This window comes from Daphnia carinata, chromosome 9, assembly GCF_022539665.2.
Source record: "Daphnia carinata strain CSIRO-1 chromosome 9, CSIRO_AGI_Dcar_HiC_V3, whole genome shotgun sequence".
Taxonomy (NCBI): domain Eukaryota; kingdom Metazoa; phylum Arthropoda; class Branchiopoda; order Diplostraca; family Daphniidae; genus Daphnia; species Daphnia carinata.
Window position 1 is genome coordinate 655,727 of NC_081339.1, and position 25,834 is coordinate 681,560.

At 45.6% G+C, this 25,834-nt stretch overlaps 3 protein-coding genes across 3 annotated transcripts; all 3 read right to left on the reverse strand.

Moving 5' to 3' along the window:
- Positions 1-477: 477 nt before the first annotated feature.
- Positions 478-2,874, reverse strand: LOC130697285 (uncharacterized). The gene has a single exon (XM_057520214.1). It carries the CDS (start codon positions 2,872-2,874, stop codon positions 478-480), a length of 2,397 nt encoding a protein of 798 aa, XP_057376197.1.
- Positions 2,875-3,004: 130 nt separating this feature from the next.
- On the reverse strand, positions 3,005-6,826 carry LOC130697286 (uncharacterized). The gene has a single exon (XM_057520215.1). It carries the CDS (start codon positions 6,824-6,826, stop codon positions 3,005-3,007), a length of 3,822 nt encoding a protein of 1,273 aa, XP_057376198.1.
- An 11,037-nt stretch (positions 6,827-17,863) lies between these two features.
- LOC132088296 (uncharacterized) lies at positions 17,864-18,620 on the reverse strand. The gene is made up of 2 exons (XM_059496876.1): positions 18,448-18,620; positions 17,864-18,374 (listed from the first exon to the last, which is right to left on the reverse strand). Exons 1-2 carry the CDS (start codon positions 18,586-18,588, stop codon positions 18,051-18,053), a joined length of 465 nt encoding a protein of 154 aa, XP_059352859.1. The 5' UTR covers positions 18,589-18,620; the 3' UTR covers positions 17,864-18,050.
- Positions 18,621-25,834: the final 7,214 nt, after the last annotated feature.

Sequence of the window (25,834 nt, forward strand, 5' to 3'; positions counted from 1 at the left end):
GAACCGCGTGGCAGTGACTGTTGGTGGCGAGAGAGTGGGCGTTGATGGCGGCAATTCTTGCCACGGGGGATAGCGTGGTGATCCAATTTTCGTGAGCTCTTCACAGAGCAACTTGATCTTCGAGTTTCGAGTGGAAACTATTTCACTTATGGTTTTTTGCACTGTACTAGAGTTTAAAGGTCGAAAAGTCAACAGATTCCAAGCCTCTTTTTCTTCGTCACCAAGGCTGTGAATCGCGACCTTGAGTTGATCTAATAGTTCTCGTTGTCGATTGTCGATGTCGGTAATGTCGACTATCTTCATTTTGTTTTCACACTGGTATGATTTCGATGGGAAGAAACACTGGCACTTAGTTTGTCACAATTAGTTCGGCACAGGTTCGACACTACGAAATTTTGGGACACTTGAGAGGTCGACTTGCACTGATGACTGAGAATTTCACAATGAAGCAGACGACGCTCGAAAGAATAATTTTAATTACCCTTTGGCAATTACAAAAGTGTCTACTAGAGGGCGATTCTTGACACCGTCAATTTGATTGTCAACTGCGGTAATTGGATGGATTTTTTCCTCCTTTTCACATTTAAGCGACTTTGGCAGTGAGGGCGTCTGACTGGTTTCAGGTGTAATTCCATTTTGCGTTAACAGCAAGCATAGTCTGGTCACAGGACGCGTTAAAGTATTTTTTGCGCCGGAAATTTTTACTTTAGCTACACGTACTACATTGTCGGACGTGCTAGGTAAAATTTCGACTACTTTCCCCAATGGCCACTGCCCCCTAGGGTTTAGTGGATCGAAAACAAGTACAATATCGTTCACTTCGATGTTTTTGTGACTCGTGGTCCATTTTTTCCTTTCGGCGAGGTAAGGTAAGCATTCAGTGATCCATCTTTTCCAATAGTGGTTGACAATAAGTTGACTATGTAGAAATTGGTTTCTGGAGATGTCTACGTTATCAAGATCGACGTATGCCAGTGGGATGTACGGCATTGGTCTGGCATGTAGGAAATGGTTCGGAGTGAGAGGGTCTGGATCTTCGGGGTTTATGCTGAGATGAGTTAGCGGTCGTGCGTTGAGTAATGCCCCGATTTCAGCTACAACAGTGTTTAAGACTTGCTCACTGACGACACTATTTCCGAGGGTTACTTTCATGGCTCTTTTGCACGATTGCACGAGCCTTTCCCAAGCTCCTCCAAAATGAGGTCCATTCGGCGGGGAGAAACGCCACTCGATGTGTCGACACGTAAACTGTGATTCCAGGTAGTCTTTGCTGTTGTTTAATTCTTCGACTGCCTCTTTCAACTCCCTTTCTCCAGCTACAAAATTTGTGCCGTTGTCACTATATACAACGACTGGCTTTCCCCGTATGCTGGAGAATCGAGAGAAGGCCATTAAAAATGCCTCTGCACTGAGGCTAGCAGTTACTTCTAGATGTACTGCTCGGGTTGTAAGGCACGTAAAAAGGCAAATCCATCTTTTTTCGTGCCGTCGCCCTCTCCCTCCTACTTTGACCGTCAATGGACCAAAATAGTCGACTCCTGTATGGGCGAATGGAGGCAGGAAAGGCGTTATGCGGTGGATGGGTAGCTGGGCCATGAGGGGTGCGACTGGCTGTACATCTCTCCTCTTGCAGGGAATGCACTTGTTGAGTATAGACTTGATTACTCTTCGTCCAGAGGTTATCCAATACATCGCTCGAAGTTCGCACAATAAGCGGTCGGCCTTCATGTGGTAGTTTCGAACGTGAGCATCCCAAACTATAAGGCTTGTGATGCGTTCCTCTGGAGGTAAAATGGCTGGGTGTCTTGTGACATCAACGTCAACGTCAACAGGTGCGTGCCCAATTCGCCCGCCCACACGCATCAGGTGTTGTTCGTCGATGAATGGTCGAAACTGCTTGAGTTTTGACCGGTTTGGCAGTTTTTCCCCCTTTTTTAAGAACAACACATCTTCGGGGTATGCCACTTCTTGTGCACGCCGAATGCACATTGCCAGAGCTGTTTCAGTTTCGACCGGCGTTAGCTCTCCTGAAGTTAACTTCACCTTTTTTACTTCGGCACAACAGTTTACAATAAACCGCACACACCACGCCAGCACTCGTTCCAGGCGCACTTTGTTCGAATAGTATTCTACGCACTGGTCGATCGCGTTATTACTCGGCTCCGTTTTCACTGTGTAGACGTGGATGGCTTCGGGATCTTGATGGTCGTTGCGCTCGATCTGATCCCACTTTGGCCAGGATGAGGGTTCCAACAACAGAAAGGCTGGCCCTTCGTGAAACTGCTGCAATTCCTTGAGGTTGTCGGGATCCAATCCTCTGCTGCAAACGTCTGCTGGATTCATAACTCCTGGAACATGGCGCCATTGTCGACAGTCGGTGTTCATTAGGATCTTTCCGATTCTGTTGCCCACAAACACTTCGTATTTGACATTGGCAGAATGGATCCATCTAAGAACTGTTTGAGAGTCGACGTGAAACGTGATTTGGCTCAGATCCAGGTTCATCTCACGGCAGATTATTAGGGCCAGGTGTAAAGCTTCGACGGCTCCTTGAAGTTCGAGCCGAGGGATCGACAGCTGTTTTAACGGCGCGACGTGCGTTTTGGCCATGATGAAAGATACGCCAACCCTCTCGCTTGCGTAAGTTGTTCGCACATATGCGACTGCTCCAAAACCTAGTTGACTGGCGTCGGCAAAGATGTGAACTTGCTGGGTTGTTGGGCGCTCTTCCTTTACTAAGCATCGCGGAATTGTGATGCGTGCTAGATTCGGCAAGCTTTGACACCATTTTTGAAATTGGCATTTCAAAGGTTCGGGCAGCTCTTCATCCCAATCTAGTTTGGCTCGCCATACCTCTTGAATCAACATCTTCATGGTGAACACTATTGGGGCAACGAATCCAAGCGGATCGTATACTGTAGCCACCACACTTACGAGATTTCTTTTCGTAGGTGTAGCGTGCGACTGGACCCTTTCTCCCACTTTGAACGTGAACGAGTCGATTTCATTTTGTGAGATTAAAACCCCCCAGCTGCAACAGTTCTTTTAGCTGGCGGGCCCGTTTGATTGCCTCGTCTTCTGACTCGAACGAATCCAGATAGTTGTCGACGTAAAAGCTTGTTTTTACGCTGGCTGCTGCGTCTGGGAATTTCGTTCTGTTGTCTTCGGCTGTTTTGTTTAGGGCAAACAAACAGGTTGATGGCGACGAGACAGCTCCAAAGACATGGACTGTCATCCTGTAGGTGAGCGGTGGTGACGTACTGTTCGGCGACCGGTACAAAAATCGGAAGGCATCTTGGTCCTCGTCTGGAACTAAGACCTGGTGATACATCTTCTCGATGTCACTGCTGATGGGAATTTGGTGTTTGCGAAAGCGCAAGATGATTCCCAGCAGGTTTATGAGGTAGTTTGGACCACGAAGAAGGTTTTTGTTCAAGGAAGTGCCTTCACACTCTGCCGAACCGTCGAAGACCACTCTTGTTTTTGTCGTCGAACTCGTCAAACTCTGAACACCATGATGAGGCATGTAATTTGTCTTTGGTGTTCTCTCTTTTGCTTCTTCAATAGACAAGAGGCGAGCATGGCCAAGGTTGATGTACTCTTGAATGACATCGTCGTAACGTTTGGCGTAGCTGGGGTCTCTTTTGAAGCGACGTTCAATTTGAAAAAGGCGGCTAAGCGCCATACTTCGGTTATCCGGCAATTCCGGATTATCGACCTTCCACATTAGACCAATTTGATGGTGATTTCTGATGTATCTGGAGGTCCTCTTCAGAATCTCTTCTCCCCTTCGATCTTCTGCTGACAGGAGTGTAGGAGGCTGTACAGAGTCTTTCGACTCCAGCCTCCAAAACCGCTCGACAAGTTCGGAAAGGTTCCTGTCTTCTTCTCTCGATGTGATGTGAGCTACATAATGGCTTGGTTGCTCCTGTTCGCTTTGCGGGCCCACTTTGCCTCCCAGACACCATCCAAATGGCGTCTTGAAAGCTACCGGTCCGGTCGATCCATCCATCGGTTTTCGTGACTCGCTATGGTCGTGAGCGTCTGCTACATCGAGGCCAATTAGGATCGTAACTTGGTCGGATTGGACTTCTGGGAGCTTCAGGCCTTGCAGGTGAGGGAATGCCTTTGCTTGTACATCCGAAAAGGTCGGGTTTTGAGCGACTTGTAGATTTTCTACTGCATACGCCCTTCTTGCCTGGAACGAAGTCGACCCGTCTCGCGAACTGATGACGAAGTCCACGATGTGAGCATTGATTGGAGTAACTCCTCCGTCGTAAGATGTCACGTTGATCTTCGTTGTTGGCCCTGCCAAACCTAGTTGAGTTCTGGCTACATCACTTCGGATTAAGGTGGAGTCGCTTCCGCTGTCTAAGAATCCGAAGGTATCGAAGACTCTTTCTCCGTGTTGTAGACGGACAGGAACGATTTTAAAAAGCACTCGACGTGGTGTGTCCAGTCCAGTGCGTGATACTGCGCCAAGGAAGGCTTCATCGACTTTGTCGTCGAAAGTCACTCGACGCGATGGTTTCGATTCTGGCGTGGTTTTGTGGTCACTGGAGGTGCTTGTTTTGGTTCTTGTCGAAAACTCGGAACCGTGAAGCAACGTCGAGTGCCCTGGATACTTGCATCCTTCGACCGTGCATTGAATCGATTTGAATCTGCAAGTTCGGCTGGTATGCCTTCCGGTAAGGCATCGGAGACACCAGCCTGCTTTAAAGACTGTCTCCGCTCTTTGCGTTGGAGACATCTGCTTGAATGCGTTACACTCCTCGATTTTGTGTATCGCCCCTCTGCAAACAAAGGACGTTGAGTTGCCTCTTGTTTGGCTGAACGAGGTTGTATTGGGTGGGCTCACCCGCAAACCTCCTCCTTTTGTTTGCGGGAAATTTGTTTCAGCCGTCGAGGTGGTGACGTGGTTGATGGTAGAGACATAGGGAGTTGGATATCCTTTCCCATTTCTCTTGGGCGCGACTGGTGGTGGTGGAAGTGCTGAAGGGCCAGCCATTAACTTTGCAAAATCAGAACCCTTCGACTGGAGGGTTAACCAGTCATTCAGATCGACAATTGAAGGTACAGCGGGATGCATCTTCATCACCTTTCCTCCCCATCTTTCCCTCAAGGTCTTCGGCAGTTTGGTGACAACATGCATGAGGTTGCCCAGCGATTCTAATTCGCTCGCGAGTCCAGAGGTTGACAGAGCAGAGACCGCACCGTGAAGCTTGTTGGAGAATGTCTTCAAGATGGCGCTGTCGTTTGGCTGCACAGACGGAAGTCGAAGGAGATTGTTTAGATGTGTTTGAGCCATGATAGTGGTATGGCCATATTCTTGATCGAGTCGATGCCAGACCACTTCGTACTTGCTTGGGTCGTGCACACAATCAGATACCGAGTTGAGAACATGCGTAGCAAGCAGCTCCTGTAGATGCGCTAGTCGAATTCCATTGTCGCTGCATCGGTTGTGATACAGCGTCATAAACTTCGACTTGAACATTTGGTAGTTTAGCGGGTTCCCGTCAAACTTGGTGATTGTGAGAGGTGGAAGTGCTGACATTTTCAGAGAATTAACAAGTTGGCAGATGAGACTAGAATCAGATTTTGGGTCCCCCTGTGGCTGTTGCTGGCAGCTAAACGATGGATCGTTAGACATATCGATAGTTGCCCCTATGCTGTCCATCTGCTCGCCCGTTGTCGCGGCCTTTCTGCATTGTTCCAAGAAGTTGACTGCTCGTGGTGGTGAGGATGGGGTAATGCCTTGCGGCCATCCTAAAGCTTCGCGGCGTTGAGACAACATGCCTTGCATAGACGTGTCTAGGCGAACTTGGGATGAGACATTTTCACCCTCGGGGCATTGTCTAGACATTTTTGCACACGTCTGTTGTACAAGGCATTTTAACCTTTCGAGTTCTTTGGACTGCGATTCACTGTTTTTCTGAATAGCTTCTAGTTTCTCTTCAACTTTCTTTGAACTGGACTCGTTTTCTTCCACCATTTGGCCCATCGCAGACTTGAGTCGAATGTCCATCTTCTTTTCGGCAGTTGCTAAAGATTTTTCATTTACCTCGTGGATCGATTGTAGAATTTTCTCGATCGCGTGTAACGACTCACTTTGCCGTTTGGCTTGCAGAGATGACTTCTTGATGTCATTTACAATGTCTGATAAAAGCTCCCCATGTCGGTTTAGGACATCTTGAGTCTGGCGAGCTTGGGTTTCGAGCTGTTGGATCCTTACAGATACAGTCGAAGTTTCTTTTAAACTTGCTTTCGCCACTGTTGAATTGATAATGACTGACGATGCAAGTGATGATGATGCAATCGACCGCGATGCTAGATGTTGGTCGATTTCTGACAGTACACTTTGGTGGTCTGTCGTGAACTGCACTTCCCAGCGTTCACACTCGGCTCGGCGTTTACCAGGCAGATTGGTAACTGTCTCCACGTATTTCTCGTGGAGTTCCATGGTGCTATCGAACAGTCGTACGAGTTCGATGCGCCAGATGCCCAATTGGCCCTTGCTGAGACGAATGCCTTGACGATGTTGGCGGATACAGTCGTGGATCCTGGTCGACAGCGTGGTATGCTCCCTCTTCCATAGACCTCGTGATTGAGTGAGATTGGGAATTGATGGGTCGTGACTCAAATTTCCACCATGGTGATTGGGCCCCGCCTCGGCGATTTGTAAGGCCATTTCAGCTTCTTCCTTGGTGGGTCTTGAGATGACTCCTATACTTCCTCCATCATGAACCGGCCCCGACTCAGCGGTTTTTATGGCCGTTGTAGGTTCCCTTTTGGTAGGATCTTCGATGATTCCTTGGGTCTCACTCATCTTGCAATTGAAGTAAGGTAACACAAATGCTTAACAGACGCAGGATGTAGACGATATCAACGGATACAATTCGAACGGTTGGTCGACCAGCGTGGTTACGGAACGTGAACAACACGAGGTCGCTAAAGTACAAGGTTGGACAGCTGGAAATGGAGATTTACACTATTCGATTTCCAGAGTCCCGGGTTTCGGCACCATTTGTTGCTTATCTCACGTGAGAATAGCAATAGCTTTAGGTTGAGTCAGCTCTTGGCCCTAACTACCCTGCTTGTATTAAAATAAAACGGACGAAGTGTGCGACACTTTATTAGAGAAACCAAGGAGGGCACTTCGTTATACAATAGGGACTCAAATACTGTAATGAGGGACAGAGAGACTCACAGGTGAGTACGAAACTTAACAGCCCTGAAAAGACTGTTGGACCGTTTAAGACAACTTAAAGGTTACTTTGAAAAGGGTGAAAACGTACTACCGACAGTCGAACTGCGCATGCTTCCAAGAAAACAAAACGAAAAGGAAAGGAAAAAAAAAGGAAGGTCGACCGCAACGGGTAGCCCTCTACCGGGTCTTACCCCCACCGATCAAATCGGTGACACAGACTACTCCAACAATTCGTTGTAGTCAAAAGCAATACAACCGAATTGGTCGTACCCGTGTGTTAACTGATACACCGGAGACGAATGCTATTTTACATCATCAACGACACTTGGAAAAGATTGAGAAGACTGGGCGCCGATTACAACCATCAAAACCAGCAGAGAGGAGTACACCTCCGAGTTATTGCGGTTGTCCCATCTGGTACGTGTCCAGTTTGGGCCCGCTTTCCCCAAGAGACGCGAGTTCGTTCCTCATCCCTGCCATTTGAAAGGCTGTTTCGTTGTACGATGAATGTTATAGTTGCATTAATCCCTGATTTCTTAAACAACTCTTTTCATTTAACAGCAGTATTTATCATCATCATATCGCAGTATTTACTGACATGTAAGAGAATAAACCAGTACAACAATCCATTCACAGTAAGAACTCTTACATTATTTATCATCATAACATCGCAGTATTTACCGACAAGTAAAAGAATAAACCAATACAACAATCCATTCCCAGTAAGAACTTTTTCATGAAAAATTGAAGTCAGTTGGGTTCCAGGAAAATGCATTATTCAATGTACGAATCTATTTTACCAGATTACAAGCTGGATATGCAAAACGCATACTGCAAGATAATCACCAAGTTTGGCTAAAGGTACGCGCTTGAGTTATCTCAAATTACTTAATTGCGTCTGTTAATTTTTGAATAGACCCTTGTGCCCTCTACATTCATTGCGTTATTAGTCTAATGGCATCCTAAACCTGGAAGTAGTTTGATATCCAATATTTTTATCGTTCCCTCATTGCATATGACGGAGCAGCAAAAAATTCTTAAGGTATGCTGTTCCACCGCTAAAATTCAACAACTGCGCTCTAAGGTTACTGAATGCACTAAGGTTACTGCACACCACACGCACATGCTATGCCCGAACCATTGCTCCAACCCAACCAATCGTATACTTACCCTCTATACTTACCATTGGGATTCCTTCTCTCTCTACCCTTCTCACGAAGGAATTTTTTTTTCAATCAAGTGATCCTTAATCAAATCCATCAGCAGTGAATCATCGGAAAACAAAAATATTGTTCCCAATTTAACAAACGACCTCGAAATGGGAAATTTAATTTCAGAGCCATTAGGTTCGAGGTTTTCTTTATGACCTAGACCGCGTTACCGAATTCCGCATGTTTCTCGTATGCTTCTATCGCTTTATTAACGTGAGAGTGAAACCGAAGGTCGTATACAGCGATAACGGAACTAACTTTGTCGCCGCCGAGCAAGAGCTTCGACAGGCCCTAGAAGAACTTGTCACTCGATATGAAGAAATTCAGGCGGTAATGGTCTGTCAACAAATTGAATGGCATTTTTCTCCGCCACACGAGTCTTATTTGGTGTTGTCTGGGAAAGAATCGTACAATCTTGTAAACTCTTCGTAGAAGTGGCAGCTCTTTTAAACGCAAGGCCGTTGGCACACCTCAGTATGGATACAGAAGACCCGGATTCTCTAACGCCAAATCACTTCTTATACGGTGGAGTTCGGCCGTACCTGTCCCTTCAGCTGCCAGACGTGGAAAATGTGGACGTTACTACAAAACAGTTCTTACAAAGTCAAGCCATCCTCCAACGTTTCTGAAATAGTTGGCTATGTGAATAAGTTCCCCACCGGACAGAATAAAAAAAATGGCAGGAAACTAAACCTAACGACCCCGTGGGAGATTTGGTACTTGTTATGAAGCCAAACACTTTACGTGAACAGTGGCCGTTGGGCAAAGTGCTTGAAGTTATTCCCAGCCCTACTTACAAGGTTGTTCGCTTTGTGAGAGCAAAACTTAGTACCCTCCCGAGACCATGTATTCGTCTGGTGGCTAAACTATCTGTTATGATTACGGCCAAAGTTCAAGAAGCTTATGCAAAAGAAGAGAAAAGGGGTCTTCAGTAGCGTAAACATTTAAATCCAGTTTTGTAAAATTATGTAAATATTGCATATATATGTTGTACTCGAGCGACAACCAAAAGGCTCAAATCGTAAAAACCAAATTGTAAATGTAACAAGTGCAATTATGTAATGTTAAACCCAGTGTAAGCAACATTGAGAGTTGAATTTGAAGCCTAGTGGAGGGTTCACGAAGTTCAACGCGACCTATATTCGAGTTCAATATAGGGCAAAGAGCAAAGTTAGGTCGCTTGCTGTTTAGCACTACGTAACGCAGGAAACCGTTTAGCCTACCCGGTTAGCACGACATGCAGTTCACCTAACTTTGTACCGTGAACAGGTCTCCAATAGACTCCTACGTCAACGTAAGTGAAATGGCCGATAACCCCCCTCCATCTGCCGCATTCGTAAAGGAAAAATTAAAAGTGAGCCGTGAACGTGAAGAGGAGTGTGCCGCCAACATTAAGGAGACCATGGGGAAGATAGTACGAGCGAAAAAAGAAGCAATTGACAAGGTCTACACGTGTAAAAGGGCTATCGTCCGTCTCGACGAAGAGCTAGAAAAGATGTCGCAAGACCTTGTGAACGTTCACGTTCACTTTCATACCGAGCGAGAAACCGTGATAATTGGTTACATCGGGTTTCTCTCTTACGCGAAGCTCGGGAAACAGCGACCAACGCTCAGATGCCCAAATCACCACCCCAGATCGTCCTATGTACGTGGTCCCACTACGTACCCCAATCCTCACGTGTTTCTTGAAAACACACATCGAGGGAGCGGCTTCGTGTAAACGCAAAAAAGCAGACTGCGCAGAATTTATGCTGCTAACCAACCAAGATCGGCTGGTGCGACAGATGTTTCGGGTGTTTCGTGCCGTTGGCTGTTGCAGGACACACCGGGGTCGCTGACTGCACCCACCCTCGCCGTTGCACGCTGTTTAACTTCCAGGACCATCATCAAATCCTTTGTTGACCCAAAAAGGCTTACAAAGAGATGCTCCCGAGTTATTAACTACGTTACCTCACCTAGGTAAATGAAAGTTTACCCCTTTCTTTTGCCCTTGTTTTTAGTTACAAATTTGAGGGTTTTTTTTATTGCTTTTTGGTTTGTTAGTCTTTTTCTTTTATTTCCTACACCTGTAAAAAGGGTGGGTCCCGCTGTCACCTACGGTGCTGCCCTCGCGGGCAGGGCTGTAGGGGGCAAGGACCTTCAAGGACTTTTATAGGAAATGTTTTTCGCTTTTTTTTTTAGTAGGGAGTTACCGTGTCCTTTATGTTAAAAATGGTAATTGGGTTTCAGTTCTCGGGGGGTAGGTGAGTCGTGTTTCAATATTGTGTTAAGTTGGCATTAAGTAGACGCCAGCAGCAGTTGTCAATTGTCTTTCAGTATGGTCTTAATTGTCGTCAGGAGTGAAGTTTCTCTTTTGTAATTGAGTTTAGATACTCAAAATCTAGCCAAATTTCCCTTTTGTTTCATCTACTTTTCGACCAAAAAATAAAGTTGTCATCGTCATATCTCAATCACTCCTTTCACTTATTTCTCATCAACCTCATCAAACTCTCTTTGTCTGTTACACTCCCCAAACGAGAAGTCTGGAACAGTAATCATTTCTCTGTCATTCAAAAAAAAATTGGGGAGACAGAACCACAAAACTTAGACATACTAGAATAGTTTTTTCACCCAAGGGGATTGGTAAATTGCCAAGTACGCTACCAGGTTTGGGTCTGCTGTAACTTCTTACTTGTTGAAGGCAAAGGAATGGCATATAATGATGCAAAGCTCCCCAAAGACTTTTACTAAATAAAGTGCCAACTCATTATCAGACTTTCAACAGGTCGTTAGGTTCTTTCACACTCTTTCACACCACAAAAGGACTACAACTCGTGTAACCGAGCCACGCTGCCATCACGTGATCAATGTACGACTGTGAGCTAAGTTTTTCCATCCCAATAGCCACACATACAATCCCTATAAAAAACGAGACTTACCAGTCTCGTCAGGGATTAACATATCAGATCTACCTTATGAAGTAAAAAGCGACTGGAGATACGAACCAGCTAAGTATTACGTCTGCTTATTGCGAATGAAACTCAGATTTCATGCGGCAATTATCTGGCAGAAATACGCAATTTTAATGGCTTCCAGACTAATTTTGTAAGACGATATTAATATTGGTTCTAAAAGATTTTCTTGGACTCTTTTTAAACGTTCAGTTTTGTGGTGCTTAATTATAGTACGATGGTACCGTTTAAATACGGCATATGAAATGTAAAGGAAATGCGTACATATTCCTTATGTAGTTATAATTTAGTATAAAAACAAATATCTGTACCAATTTCCTTTCGTTTGTACCCAAACTTAATTGTTTTAATAAAAGTTATACTAAACAGGAAATACAAAATGATATTTGTAATGTGTATAGTGTTAAAAGTGTGGCAAAAACGGCTCCTTTTACTTCATTTATTGATGGTCTAGCACAAGCACTAGGACATACACACTTGAAATGGCTGAGTTTAGGACGGCACTTTAGAAAAAGCAATCGCAGCGTGGTTTGCTTCGTTTGAGAGTTGAGAAGAGACTGCCTAGCGTAGGGGCGAAACATGGTTGGAAAACGACCCTAGCCCGTCCACGCCATCTTTTGGCTGGGTGGTGAGTATTTCTGCTGCGAGCACTAGATGTCGTGACGACAGCTACAAAAGTTAAACTAAGTGAAAACATGTATTTCGAATGAACTCATTTTGTATTGAAAGAACGCGATGTGGTTATACGTGATGTGATGATCTATTACGAGCTGTGTCGAGTAGCGGCGAGGTAAATAAATGAAGCGAGTGTGCGATGGCATGTGTGACTTACATTTTACTATACGGGCTGCACGCCCGTGGGGGTGAGATGTTCTAAAACAACTATCGTCGATATTGGCCGCTGGGTGGCTTCGGTGGATTAGTACTAAACGGAGTCATTACACGTAAGTCGTGGTTAAAACACCTAGACGAGACGTTTGCTGGTCTCGTCTTTTATGGATGTTGCGAATGTCATACGGGACGTGAAAGCGTGGCTCTCTCAAGGTATATCACGTAACGATGGCGTGATGTTGGGGTCACTGCAGCGAGACATGGAGAATGCGACGGACCGCGTCTGTTTGGCGTCGGCGAAGGTCTCATTAGATGGAATCCTGATATTATCAAGTAACCTCATTAATCAAACGGCTTTTGTCTGACGCTTAGGCTAATTACATGTTACAATAAAGATGTTGCCACCTTCGTAAAATGCTTAGCCAAAAGGGTTAAAAAAAGAAAACCAGTCATAATTTTCAAAATGTTCTTATGCTGCAGTCTTTTAACCTTATTGAGTGTATCTTAAATGTTTGAAGGGCTTCACCAGAATGAGTAATATGAGTTTGCAAATTTGAGTAGACAGTTTTATCATTTTTTTACTTGAGACAGTCTGGAAATTTTTGGGAGTACCATTTTTTTCAGCTTCTGCTTTTTCTTCAGCAATTTTCTTGAAAATAGTTGATTTGGAATCCTCGCTCGTTATTTGATTTTCTTGACCATCATCTGCCAGTTTTTTCCTTGCCACTTGTAGTAACTCGACAAAATGGGATGTCTCAATTGGCGCATGTTGCTTTTTCTTTTCTTTCCATGTTTTCCAAGACCAAGATGCCATATCTTTCTTTCCACGGTGTAGATCTTTTCCTCTTTCACCAGTTTTCCATTGCATTTTCCCGCAAAGTTATTTTGATACGACCTTTGAAAATGATGAAATAACGAAGCCATTTTTGGCTTGGTTTCCTACTTATAGCTCATTCATATTTAATATATATATTACTATTATATATGTAGTTTTCTACAATGTCGGACAATGCAAGATCGAAACAAAACCCTCTAAATTAAGTTGAGAGGTGAGGTTCTCACGCGGAATGTGTGATTTCTGTTACAATAACACTATTGTGATAGTTACACATTAACACATTAGAAAATGTGTTATGTTTGTCAGGATTTCTATTTTCATTGCTTGAAACCGAACCAAAAATTTTCTGAACTAAATTTTTCAAGTGTGTTATTCAATTAGCAATTTCACCACATACATTGCAAATTGTAAATACTTGTAAACTAATATATACTCATAAAGGGAAAAATTCCACTGAGATAATGAAAGTTGTTTCTTACAGCAACATTGTTCATTGCTGTTGTTGGAAGACGGCAAAGCATTAGTTGAAACATAAGTGCTACACTCAATAGGTGGATACGAGCATTTTGTATTTTTACTATTTCCAAGGTCATCAAATGCATTATGACAATTGCCAATTGGATTGTAATAATTAACCGACCCACACGGCACGAGGGGCTCCACAGTACCTGTTAAAATATACAAGGATAGTGTAAGCGAGGCTTCTGTACATTTCATATACAGGATATATAATGATACCAGCTTGTGTAGAATATTGCTTGTCGATAATAATTTCATACAGGTTATAGTTACCGAATAAGTAGTGGACGATTTATGAGTAACTGATTACAAGTGTATGGATGTAACCACGAGAAAAAGACAAAAATACTTAGCAGTTGTCAAAGAGACGTCGTTACAGTATGGCTGTGAAAAAGAGAGAGAGACGTTTCTAAACAGCGATCAAAAAGGGATAACAGAGATGGTTCACTAAGTCTTCTCAACCAGCGCCGCCTGGAGATCGTTACATATAATATGTTTGCCAATTCTCAACACTTCCTCTCAAACATAATATATATAATAGAGAAAAAGAAACAAAGCAGGGAGGAAACTCATGGGCAAAGGTACGCGGCAGTCAATCAAAGCATCCAAAAGAAAAATTAAATTGAAAAATAAATACATAATAAATATATGTAATATGTTGACTTCTATTCTTGAAACATAGGGTGATACTTCCTTGACTGATGAATATCCTTGAGCTAGAAGAATTTCAAAATGAATTACTTTAAATTAGATGGAACAGATACAACTCCAATTAACTCCCGCAGTTCAGAGAAACGAGGATTCGGCAGGACTTTGGTGAGGGGATCCGCAAGCTGGTCTTTGGTAGAGATGTACGAGACATCGACGTCACCGGCTTCTTGGCGTTCTCGAATGAAATAATATCTCACATCTATGTGTTTGGTCCTTTGGTGAAATACGGGGTTTTTGACGAGTTGGATTGCGGATTGATTGTCGCACATTAAGGGAATGGTTTTGTCCCACTCCGGTATTACGTCTTCCATTAAACGTTTGAGCCAGACAGCTTCCTTAGTTGCTTCACTTGCTGCGACAAACTCTGCTTCTGTAGAGGACAACGCCACACATTGCTGACGTCGACTGGTCCAAGCGACTGGACCTCCATGGAGTAGAAAAATAAAACCTGTGGTCGACCGACGGGTAGTGGTATCGCCGGCAAAATCCGAGTCGGTATATCCTTTAAGTTGATCATTGTTTGGGCCAAACCGAATTCCGTATTATTGTGTGCCTTTAAGGTACGCTAATATTCTTCGAACTGCATTCCAATGATGTTATTGAGGTCTTTCAGCAAATTGTGCCACCTGGCCAACGGCGAATGCTATGTCTGGACGGGAAGTAATCGTTAGATACAGCAAACTTCCAATCGCTTCTCTATATGGCACATGATCTAGAGTTTCTTCTTCTGAATTGTGGATTAGCCGACATCCGGGTTGAGCTGGAGTACCTTTAGGATGGCAATCTGTCATGTGAAAACGTCTGATAATTTTTTTGGTGTAGTCTGATTGGGAAATGTACAGAGTTTTGTTTTGTCGATTTCGAGTAATGGACAGGCCAACGAAGTGATTGGCCAGAGTGCATCGCATTTCGAATGTCTTACCTAAATATTCAATTATGTCATGTACTAAGTTTCCTTTGTTACTGATGACTAAACAATCATCTACCCAGATTACTACAAGCACGAGATCAGTTTTGTTCTTGCGAACGTAGAGACAAGGATCTGCATTGCTGGGTTGCAGTCCAAATTGTTTGAGAAAACTGTCAAAATGACGGTTCCAAACTCTTGAAGCCTGTTTAAGTCCATACAGACATTTCAGGAGGCGACACATGATATTCCTTGCCTGCGACAGTATATCCTTCCGGTTGTTGTAGGTATATTTCTTCGCTTATCTCCCCGTAGAGAAGCGCGGTCTTGGCGTCCAATTGCGACATATTTAAATCAAGGGCTGCAACAAGGGAAAAAATTACACGAAGAGTGTCCTGTTTGACAACTGGTGAGAAAGTTTCTTCGAAATCAATCCCAGGTCGTTGTGAGAAGCCTTTTGCTACCAATCTTGCTTCATAGCGAGGAGGTGAACCATGGGTTGCTGGCTTTACTTTAAATACCCATCGTGATTTGATTGATGTGCGATTAGGTGGCAGTGGCGAGAGATACCAGGTCTTGTTGGACATTAGGGAGTCGTATTCTTCTTGAATCGCGGCTTTCCACAGATGTGCGTCAGAAGATTCCATGGCTTCAGAAAAGCTTGTTGGTTCAAAGACATCTGCTTGTTGAGTGTCAATCGATTGGTAGGATTTCCATTGGCGCTTTGGCTCACGGATGCGTAAAGGATAGGGCGAGGAACGAGTTGGTTTAGATGGATCCATCGGCATGCTGGACACTGATTGTGACACGGCTATAGTGTTGGAGAGCACAGGATCTTCTGTTCGAGTTGAAGAGTTTTCTAGATCTGAGGATGGATTTTCAATGGGATCCTGATTCTCGTGTGAAGATTCCGTTTGGGTCTGTGTCTTGTCTGCAATCTGAGGCATCCCGTGGATTGTGTCGACCGGTTGATGTTCTGGTTTCAGAATTGAAGTGAACGGCTCGGGGATAGTTTGATCTGGACGATCAAGTTCTGCATTGGATGGAAAATCAGAAAACATATTGCACGTTTCGTCAAAAATTACGTCCCGACTAATTTTTATTTTTCTTCCAACCGGGTCCCAAAAACGGTAGGCCTTTTGAGTTAGTGGATAACCAACAAAGTAGCACATTGAGCTCTTTGAGTCCAGTTTACTCCTTTCGGTTTTGGGTACATGAATAAAGGCAGTTGATCCAAAAATTCGTAAATGTGAAATATTGGGTTTCTTACCATACCAAGATTGATAAGGTGTGACTAGGGATGTGCTACTGGTGACACGGTTGAGCGCATAGACAGCGCAAGAAATGGTTTCCCCCCAGAGTTCCATTGGTAGGTGTTTAGCGTGTAAAAGCGAGCGTCCAGCCTCAACGATGGTTCGATTAGCCCTTTCCGAAACTCCATTTTGCTCCGGTGAATGGGGTGCGGATGTTTCAATTTTGATGGCATTGTCTGAGAGCCAAGCCCTGAAGGAGTTGCTTGTGAACTCACCACCATTGTCCGCTCTAAGTGTGTGGATTAGATGACCAGTCTCGTTGCGACGTACACTGACATAGTTTTTAAAAGATTCAGCGACTTCCGACTTCTGTTTTAGAAAATAGACTGCGCGCCATCCACTGTAGTCGTCCGTGAAAAGTACAAAATATTTTGAACCCCCCGTTGTGTCAATGTGCATGGGGCCGCACACATCAGAATGGATTAGCTGTCCGATTTCGTTTGCTCTGGTTCGCCCAGTCGGAAAAGGGGAGCGATGCATTTTTCCGGACATGCATCCTAGGCATGGTTGTTTTGGAATGACAGTGTTGGATGAAAGTTGAAGCCCGTTCACAAGTTGATTGAAAGCCATCTTAAGAATGGTTTTGTAATTGACGTGTGCCAATCGTTGGTGCCAAATCATGATTGAAGTTGGTGATGGTACTGCAAAACATGCTGAATCGTTAGACGACTGCAAATTTGAGAGTTTTGGGATGATTGCAAGGTGATATAAGCTCTTTCCAATTCGTTCACCTACCATGACAGTTACTTCATTCTTTGCAAAAGTTACCCTAGTTTCAATGAAGTGAACAGATAACCCAACATCAGTTACCGCAGCAATGGATACCAGATTTGTACCTAGGCCTGGTACATAAAGGACTTTTTGAATCGTGACTTCTCGTTGAATCCCCCCTGCTGTAACAACGAATTCGATGCTTCCATGTCCACGTACTAACAGACGAGCAGAGCCGATTCCATTTACACTCCATTTCTCAGATGAAATTTGTGTGAACCTGCTAAAGAATGAACGTTGATCAGTCATATGCTGTGTAGCACCTGAGTCTGCGAACCAATCCATAGAGCATCTCCCAATGAAGCATGAGGACGAGACATAGGCATCATCTTGAAGTATATGCTCGGATTTCTTACTGACTTCATTTACTTCAGTCGTGACTGCTGGGATGGCATTGAAATTGATTCTAGTCCTTTTTGCATCTTCTTCGTCTCGAATTCTTTTTCAACACACCTCAATGGTGTGTCCAGCAACATTACAACGAAAGTATTTGCAGAATCTGTATGGTTGTTGTTTATTGCTGAAACGGTTGCCACGTCTTGTACCTCGACTTGCATGATCACGACCGCATGATGAGGAACTTGTGGCGTTATTGTGCGATGGATATTGATGGGCAAAAAAGGCCGCGTCTTGAGGGTCAGGTTGACCTGTATTCCACCGTTTAGCCATCTCTTCTTCTTTGAGTAAACGCGAGGTTAGCAGGGCCATTGTTCTGTCTGCAAATGGGACGCTGTCCCATGCCGTAACGAAGCTTCTGTGGCTGGGCGGTAAGGTGCAGATTATCTTAGTCATTATGAAATGACATCAACAGGTGCCCCAATGTCTGTAAGTTGTGTGGCCATCGTCTCTATTTCCGTGATATGAGTGATGATATCTTGATCAGGCTTGTAGCGATACCCAAAGAATCTCGTTTGTAAAGCATAACGATTCTCTACAGCGTTTCGGAGATATTGGGCTGTCAGACGTACCCACATTTGGTTGGCGGTAGTGCAGTTGATTAGAGACCTTTGTTGTTGACTCTCAATCGTTGAGATGATATAGCCACGGGCAAGTGTGTCTTTGGTGTGCCATGCTGCAATGGCCTCAGCATTGGTGATGCTTCCTTCGACAACATTCTGTGAAGGGATTGGTGACATTAAAATTAACTGTTGGACTATACAGTTGTAAGTTAATGTTACAACAATATACCTCTACGGGAATAGTTTCATCACCAGTTACAATTTTAACCAGCTCGTGCTGCTGCAGTAGGATCCAAAATCCAAGTTTCCATAGTGGAAAATTCTGCCCGTTAAATTTAGCAATATGATTGACATCTCGCATTGAATTCATCTTGTAATTGACTGGTTTAAGGTACTGGGCCCATAACCTGTTAAAATATACAAGGATAGTGTAAGCGAGGCTTCTGTACATTTCATATACAGGATATATAAGGATACCAGCTTGTGTAGAATATTGCTTGTCGATAATAATTTCATACAGGTTATAGTTACCGAATAAGTAGTGGACGATTTATGAGTAACTGATTACAAGTGTATGGATGTAACCACGAGAAAAAGACAAAAATACTTAGCAGTTGTCAAAGAGACGTCGTTACAGTATGGCTGTGAAAAAGAGAGAGAGACGTTTCTAAACAGCGATCAAAAAGGGATAACAGAGATGGTTCACTAAGTCTTCTCAACCAGCGCCACCTGGAGATCGTTACATATAATATGTTTGCCAATTCTCAACAGTACCTCTGCAGAACTTTCTACTTTCCTCCTCAGTCTTCTCCATAAGCGTCCCAAAATCCTCTTAGAACCTTCTTTATGGTCGCCTGGTAGCTGCCTGACAGGCTCTTCAGTCCCTCTTACATCATACTCAGCTAGTACCTAGAACTTCCCATGATGAAAAAAATTGTGTGACACATGCCTTCGTTATACCCAGCGGCTTTATATAAGCCTTATAGCATTTAAATATAATTAAAACATAAAATGAATATTAAACGACACAAAATATTGGATATCGTATATGCAGTTTCAAAAACTGTATATTTTATTGGGATTGTCGTTGAATTAGGACTGAACCGAAATAGGACTGGGAGAAATATGACTGACTTTTAAAGTATTTTAAATCTGTCCTATTTTTCCAAGGCATTAGTCATTGTGGAATTTTATCCACCGTCGGAGACTGCCGACTCAGTATCTTTTGCTAGGGGAGGTTCTAAGAGGCCTGGCTCTTGTAGGGCCCAGCGTATATATATATGCGGTGTCTCGGGCGAGAGCGGCCACGTGAGAAAAATGGTTGGTCCCTTATGGGGGACGCGACGATTGACAATGCGGGCTTCTGGCCGGAACACATAGCGGCGTCAAAAGGGCCCGGACCTATAAACAAGAAAACTAATTAGTGATGGATGGGAAAGTGAACTTACTCTTTTGTATAGTGAGGGAGAGAGTCCGGTGAGGCGTGTGTGACTACGGTGACAGACGGCGGCGACGACAGCGGCGGTTGGCGAGCGGCGGCGAGCGCGAACACGGCGAAGGGTGAGGGCAACGGCACGGCAGACAAACGAGAAGAAATATTTTTCAGAGAGAGCTTACCGAAATGAAGTGGAGACGAACTCGGTGTAAAAATGTGTGTGTATTGCTGACACATCAAATAATCAAGATAACATAAATTTCAACGCTGGCTCAGAGGTCGCCGCTGATCTTCTTTTATTCTGGCCGCGGGATGACCCCTTCCTACGACACTGCAACTTCTCGTACCCCGGCGCTTGGGATGATTCCTTACGGCTATCATCCCTTCTTCTCCCGTTGGTTTTTGGTGTCCAGTGCGGTCAGCTATCGCTAGAGACCGCTCTTCATATATATGTAGGGATAGGCAACATATTACAATATCATATGCAGGAGCCCCCTGCTTCATATTGAACGGTAGGCGGCACCGATGCGTCTTCCTCCCGCGAGGTCTAAATCTTATGCCGTCAAACGGTCGGTTTGTTCTCCCACTCCGACCGGAGTGGCCTTGGGCCCGCTTGCTGGAGTTCTGTCTTCGGTCACCGAGGCTTCTTCGAGATCCTGCCCCGGCTTCTCTATTCCTGTTTGGGGATCGGGCGTCAGAGTTTCTGACACTCCCCCCGTTGGGCTACCGTCCAACTCCGTGCCCGATAAGTCCGTCACATAATCCTTATAAAAGTCCTCCCACCACTGTGCCATTAGCCGTCTTCGCTTGCTTTCACGCCGGGTAATGGCCGTTCGGTCCGCGAAGTCCCGTTCTTCTTCGTCTGCGGGATACTTTTGATTTTGTCGGCACCCCGATATTAGCTGTTTCGGGGTCAACGGTTCGTTGTCGTCCGCCGATACATACGTCAACGGTCTCGAGTTGACGGTATCTTCGATTTCTGCCAAAACTGTGTGGAAGATATCATGTTCGAGACATTCATCTCCGAAGGTCTTGTACAGCAGTTTCTTCACTGTCTGTACCATTCTCTCCCAAAAGCCTCCCTACCACGGAGCTAGGCTTGGAGAGAACCGCCACCTTAAGACCCACGAGCGTATTGTATACCTTCTCGCTTCGATACGAGGCTCTCAGGTATATTGCTGCTTGGGTGAAAGTACATGCGTTATCGGAATACATAACCTTTGGTATTCCTCGTCTGGCAAAGAATCTTCTCAATGCATTAATAAACGTCGTAGTGGCCTGTCCCGTCGTGACCTCTAGATGTAGTGCCTGACTTACAGTGCAGGTGAAAAGACAGATATAACCCTTCTCAATCGGGATATCCAGAAGTTTTTCCTTAGTTCCCTCATCGTTGTGTTAGTTCTTGTTAGATTGAGTCTCTCGTGCGTTTGTTCGATGAGTCGCCTGGTTAAGTAGTGGTCATCAGGAAGCAGTATCAACGCGGTCTTACTATTGTAGGCCAGCCAGTTATGGTGCCGGCCGACACATCGAAGTAGCTGGTGCCGGTCATCCCAAGTTATCCCTAGTTTTCGAAATTTTTCGTGCTTCTTTTTCTTGCCTCCTTTCACTGCTTCGATCACCTCGGGGAAGGCGTCTTTATGTGCTTCTCGCCACAGATCTAACTCGGCAAGCACAACTTCATCCACTGATAGCATGTTAAAAACTCACCCAAGGGCTACGCAGGCTACCGGCGTGTCCGGACTTGCCTCGCCCTTAAAGCGGTTTCCTGCCCTTCTGACGGTTGCCCATACTCGTATGATGGTCTGGAGTTTTCTATGCCCCTCATACCATTGTTTCTCCGCGGCCACTGTTCCGACTGTGATTTCCGTCGCCTTTTCATCTTTTCTTATCTCTAATACTCCTGATGGCTCAGGCTGACTTGGCCCTGACGGCCACCGGGCCTGGTCTCCCAGCCACCATTCCCGGATTTTATTCAGCTGGTCGACCCCCGCTCCTCTAGAAGCGATATCGGCCGGGTTCTGCGAGCCCGGGCAATGCCTTATTGACACCACGTGCATCCTTTTCCGGATCTCGGTGACTCGGTTGTGGACAAACTGCTTCCACCGCCCCGACTCCCCTTTGATCCAACAATAAGCGATGGCGGAGTCGGTCCATAATGTCTTCTCCAACGGTTTTCCAAGTGATTTCTCGACGTAATCCCCTAGCCGAGCGGCCAGCAAGTTTCTCAGCAGCTCTAGCCGAGGGGTCGACACCGATTTCTTCCGGTCGGGCGCGACCCTGGTTTTGCTGCGTTAGCAGCCGTATCTTGTCCCCGCTCTGCAGGTAAGCCGCGGCGTTGTATGCGTCGTCGCTGGCGTCGCAGAACAGATGCAACAGTCTCGTTCAGACCCGTCCACCGTTCTACCCTAGTATCCGCAAGGTTGGAGAGTCCTTTTAAAAAGGCGTCCCAGTGCGGGATCACCTTTACCGGGACCGATTCGTCCCACCCGGTTTTCTCAATCCAGATCCGCTGCATGATTATTTTGGCTACAACGGTCACCGGTGAAATTAACCCCAACGGGTCGAAGACCTTCAGGGCTAGACTGAACAATTTTCGCTTAGAGGGCCTATCTGTCAGTTTCGTCGCTTCTTCCAATAATGGTTCCTGGTGAAACCGGAACGTATCAGTTCCCGGCTCCCAGACGACCCCTAGAGCCTTAACTATATCCTGGGGGTTCTGACCCACTGCTACCTCGTCGTTTCTTAACTGTATCGCTGGTAGATTGTCTCTTAGCTGTGGGCAATTGGTTGTCCATTTCCGCAGCTCCATTTTTGCCGTGGCGAACAACTCTTGTGCCTGTAGTATAAGCAGCCGGGCTCGGGAGACCGTGTCCGCCCCCCCCCCCCCAACCAATCGTCGACGTATAGTTGTTCTCGAAGCTGGGTCACTAACTCTGGGCAGACCTGTCTGCTATCCTCCAGGCATTTAAAGATGACCGCCCTCAGAATGAACGGGCTACTTAAGAGCCCGAACGGGACTTGCCTCCACCGGTACTAATTGTACCGGCTCCTCGTCGGGGTTTTGTACCCATATGAATCGGACAATCTGCCCGTGCTCTTCCTGTATCCCAATCTGCAGGAAGGCTTGAGTAATATCGGCCATCCAAGCGACTCTGTACCGCCTGAATCTCAATAGGACGGCCAAAAGTTCCAGATTGAGATTGGGCCCAGTCTCCAGCAGGTCATTAAGGCTGGGTCTGCCTTGTTTATGTGCCGACCCATCGAAGGCCAGTCTGATCTTTGTTGATGCCGCATCCTGTTTTATTACCGGCCGATGGAGGAGGTACGTGCAAACGCCCTGGTACCCCTCATCGGCTTCCTCGATATATTCTTTCTCCAAATATTGTTGAAAGATCTCATGATAGGCCCTTCTGTCAATGGAAGGAGTGCGGTCGGAGCGGTTGCAATCGGCGTCACCACAATCTCCTACATCATGACGAGAAACTAGCTGCAGCTAAGGCAGAATCAGCAAGATGTTCCAAATACGAACTTCAGGAAGAAGTTGCGATGGGGGTGATGAATGTACGAGTCCAAAATTCCTGAGGCGAGTATGTGTGGGCCAATCTGTTCATCGATGAAGGAAGTAACACATCCCTTCCAAGAAGCGACTTCATTCGGAGTTTAGGAATCGATGGAGAGGATCAGAGATTAGAGATGAAAGGAATCGGTGTAGTCAGCCGCTTTTACAACACATCCAAAGAAGTAACCGTGACCGTTATGTTACTGACAGGAGGGGAGACCACCATTAAGGTCTCCACGATGCCGACGGTGACAGATCCCAGTACGTACGTCGATTGAAACAAACTGAAGACTCGTTGGAAACATCCCAAATCCCTACCGATCAAACCAGCAGAAGGGCAGGTGGACTTATTGATTGGATTTGATCATTACCACCTCATCGTTCCGACCGATTCTAGGGTTGGAGAAGAGGGAGAACCGCGTGCAGTAAAAACACCATTCGGATGGTACACTCGTGGAGTCATCGGAAGCAAGTAAAGAAGACCGCCGACTAGCCACACTGTTAGAGCCGTACTCAGCTATTCATTACGAGTCAACGCAGCATTGGAGAAGGAGCTTGGAGAGGGGAACTGAAACCTCAAGGCTGGTGATGATATCGGAAGACAAAAGGGGGGGGGGGAGATTGTCGAAGAGGCAACCAGGAAGCTGGGAATAGGATATGAGGTACCAAAAACATGGAAAGAATGGGTACCTTCACTGCCAGATAACAAGAAGCTGGCGCTTTACGGCTTACATGTTTTATTCAAACGGTTTGATCGAGATCCGGGACTTCTAGGTGGCGTACCAAATGGCTATCAAGCAATACATCGATGCGGTATACGTGAGCGAAGTGAAAGAAGAAGGTGACCCGATCAGCGCGCAATACTTCCTAGCCCACCATGGTATTTACAAGAAGTCGGCGTCGGAGAGGAAGCTTAGAATCGTGTTCGACTCAGCGGTCCAATTCCAAGGAAAGCGTTTGAATGATGCGATACTGACCGGACCTACACTTTAGAATATGCTGCCATCAGTGCTGATAAAGTTCAGAGAAGCAGAAGTTGCGTTTACTGCGGATATCGAGGCGATGTTTAGTAGAATTCGATTAAGGCCACAAGATGCCCGTTACCACCGTTTCCTGTGGCGAGGGGACGGATCGTCCGAAATCAAGACTATTCAAATTGATCGGCTGGCGTTTGATGACAGGTGCTCTACATTTATTGCAATCAACACGATACGAAGGGCGGCCATAGATTCCGGGGTCCGGTGAGAGGCGGCCGACGCGGTTCACAACAATCTGTACATGGACGATTACTTGGATTCAGCCAAGAATGTGGAGTTATCAGTTGAGCGGGCCATTGGCGTGGAAGAAATTCTGGCGGCGGAAGACTTCCATTTTAAGACGTGGCTTTCAAATTCTTCCGACTTTCTAATGGCGCTGGGTGTGGATCCGACGGAAGAAAAAGATGACCATCCACTACAGATCCTGGCGACTCTACCAAAATTCTAGGCGCATGTTGGAGACCTATACGAGACGTCGTGACGTTCGTCCTATCGGAATTGAGTGGCGTGGATTTCACCCGACCTGGATTGGCGAGAAAGGTTGCCGGACTGTACGACCCAGTAGGATTAGCTGCACCGACCATAATTAAAGCCAAGATTCGCCTGCGGCAGCTTGGAACGCGCGGCCTGAATTGGAGCGACGAAATTGATCCTGAGGATAAGGATTGGTGGAAAAAATGGATCACTTCATTGGCAGTAGTGAATGAGTTATAGGTGCCGCACCGCTTTATCCCGGGTCAAGAAAAAATATTTCATTTGAAGATACACACTTTTGCGGATGCATCTCAGGAGGCGTTTGCGGCAGCGGTGTACTCCCGGAATCAGTATGCGGACAGAGCCAACTTGAATCTAGTCATGGAAAAGACAAAGCCAGCTCCGGAGAAAACTATCTCTATTCCGAAATTGGAGTTGCAAGCAGCCTTATTAGGAGCCCAGCTAGCTGATTTCGTCTCCAAGTCTCTTCGAGAACCCATAAGGAACCGTAAATTCTGGACGGATTCTTCGTGTGTGCGGAATTGGATCCGGTCAAATGCAGCGTACTACAAACCTTTGGTGGATCATCGGATCGGTGAGATCCAAACCCTGACTAGGCCGGAGGAGTGAGATATGTACCCGAAAAATTGAACTGTAGCGATGTGGGCACTCGTTCATCGCTCGAATTAGACCGCCAACTGGAGAAAAGGTATATACCATTGCTGAAAGCTTGTCAAGAGGAGTAATTCGTGGAGGAGCTGATGCGGTTGAAAAGACTACAGCCGTTGAAGAATGACTCCAAATTACTCTCTCTCCGTTCATGAGCCCAGATGGTCTTATTCGTTTAGGTGGTCGCATTGGAAAGGCAGCGTTGCCGTATGATAACCACCACCCAATCATACTGCCATCACAACATCCTTTGACGGAACCAATAATCGAGGCCTTCCATCGCAATTTCCATCACCTCGGCGTGGACTTCGTACTTGCACACATTAGATAACATGTATGGATAGTCGATGGTCGGGAAACTGTAAAACGAATGAAAAGAAAATATCCGGAATGTCTGAAACACAAAGTCAAACCCGGAATTCAGCAGATGGCGGAGTTACCG